Genomic DNA, 7,500 nt, shown 5'->3' with positions numbered 1-7,500 from the left:
TAGGTGTTGGTGGTTTTGGGAACCAACTGGTAGTGGATGTGGTGTTTGAGGTACTCTTGCCCAGAAAATGATCTCGTGGAGTGTTGGTAGCAGGGAAATCTTCTCCTCACTGCCTACATTGTAAGGCAGAAGAGAGGCAATCTAGGAACAGCATCACTCTAAGAGATGGCCCCAATTACATGGGGAGCTCCAAACCAAAGATCTCTCCTGCATACTGAATGCAAGTGCAGTGCTTGGAAAGCAGACCTGAGGTCAACAGGAGAGGCAGCTGAGGGCAAGACTCAGGCCAGGGCAATTAATTTCTACCAAACAGTACAGTGGCATACTAATTGTTTTTTTGTATTAAAGTACTTCTCCCATCCTGGGAGAGCAGTGAGGAGAGGAGAAACACGCCAAGAGTGGGAACTAGGAGTAGTTCTAGGGCTGCACTTGATCCTTGCCACCCATGGAGCATCTCTTCCTCACCCCTCCCACTTCTCCCCCTTTCTGCTGCTCATTCTCACTGATGCTCACTAATGGAGCTTGTTGCTTCTGCTGAAACAGGGATGCAAGAATCCCCTGCTGCTCCCAGGGACAGCCAGGAGAAATGCTGGTGCTACAGTGATCCCTTTTCTTTTTCACTGCCCTGCTTTTTTCCCTGCCAGAGGGACTTTCCCACCTAGGCACTAGTGCAGACTGCAGTTTGTTCTGGGTTTCAATACAGACCAGATTTATTAAGTAACCCTTCTACACGTGTACCCTGGTATACAGCTCAACTGTAGGAATGGATGTTTTTTTCTAGCAGCAGCTCATTTGTCCAGGTAGCTTGCAATTTTCCAGGGAAAGGCGTGGTGTGGAGGTTGTTTTGTTTCTGGTCAATTCTGTTGTGGCACTTTTATTTTACATGGTTGAATGTGCATCTATAGGGACTATATTTCTTAAAAGAAGCAGATCTTTCTTCCCTGCAGAAAGTAACATCTGTTTTCCTGGACAATGAAGCCAGGATGAGAACATAAGACCAGCAGATACAGCCAAATTCAGGTTTTAGTAGTAAGTTAAACACTAAACTAGCCTGGGTTTTGTTTTCTTGGATTTTTTTTTCCTAACCAACGGCTGTAAAATGTATCTGATCATTCTTTGCTGAATTGCAGAAGGAAATGGTTAATGTTTGTGTATGTTGCTAAACAAGATAAGATGCACCTGCAGTCTGAATTCCCATCTTGGTCATGAATGCAGTCTGTATCTTTGCAAACTAATCTGTTTAATCAAATATTAAGTTTTATTCAAATTCAAAAAGAAACAGACAGTGAATTGTTTTTCTGCATGATCTTTCTTTGTCATGCATCCTCTTTGCATCTCAAGAAAAATAGCCTTGTTCAGTCACAAAACATTTGCATAGATCAAAATTGAAGCACAACAGCAGTTTGTGTGCTGATAAAACATCTGTAAAGGTGAAGAAGTTTAGCATGTTCTCCCTGACAGGAGGGTTTAGAAAAATTATTGCAACTTTTTACAATTTTACTTATTTTTAAACAGAATTCCAATCCAACTGGAGTAAGTTTCAAAGTCCCAATATGTGAAAGCTATAATTAGTGAATTACAACATTTTGAAATGAGGAGTTATTACATCTGACTAGAATTAAACTAATTAAACTTAAAAAAAAAAAAAGGAGAGATTGTATAGCAAGCTGGATAACTCCGTGCTGATGATAAAACCTGGGCGATGAACGAATGCTTTGCAGCCAGCCAGCCCTTCTTTGGAGGGATTTGAAGATGCTCTGAGATACAGTTATTTGGAGCTTTGCTGATTAAAAGTACCTGAGGTGTAACTTAAGAAGCAGCTTGGCTTTACTGCTGCAGATTTTTTTTACCTGATACAGCCTATTCTTACCACTTTTCCTTCAGCTCAGTGCATGCGTGGGCTAGAAAAGCCTGTTAGAGCATTTGTGGGGGCTCAGGCTGAGAGTAACAGGAGTGAAAGATCATCTGTGCTGAAAAATATTTTTGCAAAAGAGGAGCATTACCTGGGAGGAGGATTGAAGTGCAAATGAATCAAATGCTGTTCAGTGTCACCCCTGTGCTTCTCCTGTTAAAACACATGAGAGCATGTATATGTTTTGTCCCCATATGTTTTGTTCCCAGTCTTTCACTTCCTATTTCTAGGGCTTTGCCATTTTTCTGCTGCTGCTGTGTTAGGTGAGGCAGCGTTGTGCTGTGTAAACCCACAATGCTGAGACTCTCAGGTTGTTTGAACACTGCTTTAGGTTCAGCTGCAGTACACTGTTCCTCTGATCTTTTATGTTCCTGAGCAGATGTCTTTCATTAATTTATGGATTTATCATCTTTTCTTTCTCTCCTTTTTTTTCTTTCCTTTTTTTTTTTTTTTTTTTTTTTTTTTTACACCTGGCAGCTGGCTCAAGTTTCAGCAGTTATTGTCTATTTTGCATTACCCATAGAATTGAATGTCATCTGTCTTCACAAAGCTATAGCTAAGAGAATTGAGGCAAGCCACACGAGCTGCTGGGACAGAGCTTGTTTGCGTTCCATTCGGCACCCCTCCTCCCTTTACCTCCTTAATATTTATTTGTGCTCGTTTTCTTTCCTGGCCTTGAATGGGGCTTAGCTCGTGTTCGGTACAGCTGTATGTTTACTGAATCTATTTCATCATGAGTCATTGTGCGTGTGTAAGTATCCTGGAAACAGCTAGTGCTTTCTTGGAAGAACAGTTGCTTTTCAGCCCAAGCACTTAAAAAGGAAATTAAGCAATTGGTCAGTTCAGGTTTTTTTTTCTTAAATAGCAATGGGTTATCTAATTCTTAGCTCTTAAGTCCGTCATTAACTATTTTTTGCTAGATTATTACAGATCGTATTTTTTATCACAGTAAAGCGTTAACCTTAGGATCAAGATATACAGATTTGTTGCATATTTGATATTACTTTGAGGCTGCCAAGTGCTTAAGAACAAGTATAATTTTAATAAAAAATGGATTGCTGGGAATTTGAGTCTCAGAGCATCTTTTAATACATGCTTCATTCAATATCAATATCCTCTGGCATTAGAGCAGAAAATATTTAAAAATCCTAAATGCAGAAGGAATCCAAATGCTTAGACAACTGTCTAATATGCTTAAATCCAGCAAATGTGAGAGGGGTTTTTTGAAGTTTAAGTCCATCCTTCAGCTTGCATTGAAAGAGAATATACACCAAACCCGATGTTAACATGTTGTCGGCGTCAGAGGAATTGCAAATTAAGGAGACTCAGGATTACTTTCTTTTCTCTCCTACTGGAGTTCCCATTTGGACCCCCACTTCCCTGAAAGGATCACATAACAAAATGGATTTCTGGCATAGAAGTTTTGATTTGTCTAAAACTCTTATCACTGAGCAATAGGTGACAGCTTGCTACTATTATTTCACTTACGTATTTTGACAGATGGCACTGCAGAGTGTAATGCTCTTTTAGACTTCTCTATCAGTCTAATGGAGGTAACTGGAGGTTCTTTCAACTCTTCTCTTGGCACAAGAAGTATGTCAGTCATAAATTATCTTCTTTGTAATCATTAAGCATCTAAAACAAAATGCAAGTTCAGCTGAGCCATTTTCCATGTACTTCCAGATAATAAGAGGTTTTTAAACTAATATTGTCAATGCCTTTTTTTTTAAATGCTACATTTTTCTAATCTAAAAATGAACTTTGTAACTGAAATAAAGGCAGAGGGTTTCAGCAGATTTCAGGAATTAGGGAAAAAGGAATTTTGCTGAAAAAGCCTAGCTAATCATCAGTAGGCTGCTGATAAAAATTAGTCTGTGTTTCCCATGTCGAGGCCTGGAGTGGGATGTTCTGTGCTGACGTGCACCCGCTGTAAGGCAGAGGAGGCACCTTGGCTGCAGTGCATCTGTCAACTTGGTTGACCTTCCCCCACCATAAGGTGTGAACCGAGCGAAATTTTCAACAACTGTGTTTAGGAGAAACAGTCCTTAGAGAAGCTTCTGGGAAGAACCCTTAATTGACCTTGTGGGGGCCGCATTGATTTTCTCCACGTGCATCTTCATTTCTGATAAATTATAAAGCCATTAATTTGCTGAGGAAATGGCAGGGCCAGCCTGCGGCACAGATGTGACCAGAGCCGTCCTAGCACGCAGTTCACAAAAGGGAGCCAAGAAGCTGGGAGAAAAATCAGCAAGCCGAGATTGTTATGGTTAGCTTCACATTCCCTTGGGAACTCTTTTAGTTGCTTCTGTTTACAGATCTAAAAGGTAATGATGTTTCCAGGATAAACAGGCTGCCTTATAGGGTAAGTGGCCATTTATTGATCTGCTAGCCCTCATGTATTGATTGGTTAGCCCCAAATACAGCTCCGTTCTCCAAGGAGTTAACTGTGTAAATCAGGAGGCGACAAGTTTGTGGCAGAGGGATTCAGCGGCCAAGGGGCTCTGCCTGCTACAGATTTCACTTTGATTTGCAGGCGAGCCACTGGAGCAAAGCAGCAGCAGGACTAGGGAGATCTACCCCAGATATTAAAATTTATCGACACGAATGGAACAGGTGAAATGTGCTGTTTGTGTAAAACTGCTCAAAATCATAAAGTGCCCCTGATTGTCTTACACGCTTTGGTTTTATTGTGTGCAAGCAGCACAACACCGAGAGGAAAAGAAGCTTTAGCTGGCATTGCAAAGGAGAAGGAGAAAAAAGCTCCCGATAAGTTTTCTGCGGCACATGCTTCCTGCATTTGTTTCCGTAGCAACAAGTGAATGTACTTATGGTACACAATCCCTAAACTTGCAGGGTCCCTGAGACCCAGCACCTAAACTGATAGGAAGCACAGGGTTAAAGTTACGTGGCCTCTCGTCCCATGTTTGCCTATTTTACAGAAAATTGCAGCACAGTGGTTCAGATGTTAATACTTTCTCCTGTGGTCTAGGGAATGCACTCTGTACATTCAGAACTAGCTTTCTCAAGAAAAGAATTTTCCTTTACTAATTCAATCCTACATGCAGGAAGGCTTGTCACCGAATCACTTGAAAAAGGCCAAGCTCATGTTCTTTTACACCCGGTACCCAAGTTCCAATATGCTGAAAACCTACTTCTCAGATGTAAAGGTAAGAAAATCTCTTCTCCCCCCACCCTTTCTCCTTACTGCATGCTGTATTTTCTCACAAAATGGTATTGTTTTATCCTGTTAGAAATTAATAATATTTCTAGGTACATAAAGTTTACATCCCGACCTTATTCACTTGTTCTTCCTGTTGAGGTGTACACTGCATGTGCCTGGATAAGGAAAGGGAATGTTTCTAAATCTAAAAAAAAAATTGAAATTTTAAAGCAAAGTAAGGATAATTATTACAGTAAATTAAAGGGTCTCCATTATATATCCTATTAAAAAAGGAGATTTTTTTGGTGGTATAAATGTACTTCCAAGAACATTTTGGAGCAGTTCTCAAGTACTCCCTCATTGTTTCATTTCGGTTGCTTTCCTCATATTTGTGCTTACATAAGCAGAGTGTAGAATCCCTTTCTTTCTGTCAAAAAGAAACAGTACATTGAAATTCTCCATGCAGAAGCTGCTTAAAAACAAAAGTGATGATTGTCTCTTATTTACAACTTAATTTGTTGTTGATGCAGAGTACACTGAGCATAAGGAGGATGAATAAAGTGACAGATTCAGGCCACATTATTCAAATGAGGATATGAAAGCTGTCGACATACAGCTGCATCCTCCCTCATTCTACAGAATATTAGGACCTCCTGATTTTTTTTTCTAAAAGTAATTGTTCCTTCACATCAACTTGATTTTGTGTTAATCATCTAAGTTTTTTTTTTTTAAACGCATAGATTGTGTTTTAATGATTATAATGGTATGCATGGTGTCATTATCTAAGTAACTTTATAAACATTACATTAGCTTAAATTAGTTTGTTACATATCGTTCCCCCCCTGCATGTCTCCCCCCAAAACAAATTACAGAAATCCTTCTTTTAATCACTTTTGGGTTATGGTTTCTTCAGTCTTAGTGGGAGATTATCCCACAGGTTGTGTACTTGGCCCAGTTTCTGCTGATCAGTTTTCTTTGGTCAAGTTTCCTGGCAGTTTTTCCCTTTATTTTTTTCTCATTTAATGTTGCTTGCACATCTCAATACGCTCCTGCCCCTCGCAGCCGTGTCCTTGGAGGTTCCTCTATTCAATGCCATGTGCTGAGCGGATGGTGACAACATTTATAAAAAGGAGGGGGGGGAAGCAATACAGGCACTTCCTAGGCTAAATGGCTGGTCAAGAATCATTAAACACACACAAAAAAAGCTGCAAATGGTGCAGCGGGCCAAGTGGAGGGTTTGCTCTCAGAGTGGATCCACCTGGAATGGAAAAATCGGAGGGAGCGTTTCAGGCAACACTGCTCCGATGAGGTGCCACAGGCAGATGTAGAGCTGGCAGGGCTGCTCAGGAGGGTCTGCTCTGGGGCTGCTCTGTGACTTTGGCCCTGCAAGTTCACACAGCCAGGTGTGCTGAAGTGGGGATAATTTTTTGCTGGCATTTCTGCTTTATTTCCACTTTTTAAGAAGATACACGCTTGTGTGTTTGTGTGCACACGGTGACTTTGTCTTCTGACAAAGTTGTGTAAAATACAGAAATTTACTTTAGTTCCACCTAACATTTATACAGCACCAGGAGAAACCCAAAAAAGCTTTACAAACCACCGGTTTGGGATGGAGTCATTTGTCCAAAACCAATTGCATCCACTTCCCTGGGGACACATGACAGCCACACATGGTCAGCAGCACCAGAGAACCAGGGATGCAAATATTGGATGCACTAATCTTTTCTTGAGCTTTTCCATACCTTTAAATGCTTCAAAGTGCTTAGCATGTGTTTGCAGTTTCTAGAGCCAAAGGATGCTCCCCCTTTAGCCCACGTGCAGTCCCATTAGCTTCACCCCTCCTTCTCACGGAAACGAGAGGACATAATTTTGCTTAAATGGAGCCAGAACGTCCTTGTGGTTTAAGCAGGTGTCCCCTACCAGTGCCGATGGGGACAACTGCTTGCCACTGGAACGCTCTCATCCATGAGCTGAGAACACGTATGTAAATAGGTACCCTAATGAGACGTTTCCATGTGCTGCGCTGGCCAAATGTTTGGTTCTGGAGATTGTGGCTATATTAATAAAGATGTATGCGTAACGTGTAATACTTGAAGCAATCATATTTAATTTCATTACTAATTGCCCTTAAAAATGAAAAGAAACTGTATTAGCACAGTGATTTATTTCAGAAATTTAAATAGGGGAATAAAGCTTGGGAACAATTTGAATATCAGGGCCAGGCCCTCAGGGAAAGTGAATGCGTATAGCTGTGTTGGAACCAAAGAAGCTGCACTGATTTACACCAATTAAAAATTGGTGCTTTTCTTTCTTCCTCCCCTGTCCCAAGATGGCAATAACCCCAAAATGCTGTGGCAAAACTAGTAAGATCTGTAGTGCTGCAAAATTCTGTGTACTAAAGTGACAATTTTTTTGTACAGATTTGTTT

At 40.7% G+C, this 7,500-nt stretch overlaps 1 protein-coding gene across 1 annotated transcript in view; it reads left to right on the top strand.

Annotated features, from left to right (window-relative positions):
* PROX1 (prospero homeobox 1) overlaps positions 1-7,500 on the top strand; it is a 49,130-nt gene that overhangs the window by 10,618 nt on the left and 31,012 nt on the right. Inside the window, exon 3 of the mRNA XM_058021438.1 lies at positions 4,968-5,079. Coding sequence (XP_057877421.1) covers positions 4,968-5,079 — 112 coding nt within the window. The remainder of the gene's footprint in view (positions 1-4,967; positions 5,080-7,500) is intronic.

Source organism: Melospiza georgiana, chromosome 3 (genome assembly GCF_028018845.1).
Source record: "Melospiza georgiana isolate bMelGeo1 chromosome 3, bMelGeo1.pri, whole genome shotgun sequence".
NCBI classification, from domain to species: domain Eukaryota; kingdom Metazoa; phylum Chordata; class Aves; order Passeriformes; family Passerellidae; genus Melospiza; species Melospiza georgiana.
The sequence above is the reverse complement of the archived record's forward strand: the minus strand, read 5'-3'. Positions and strand labels throughout refer to the sequence as shown.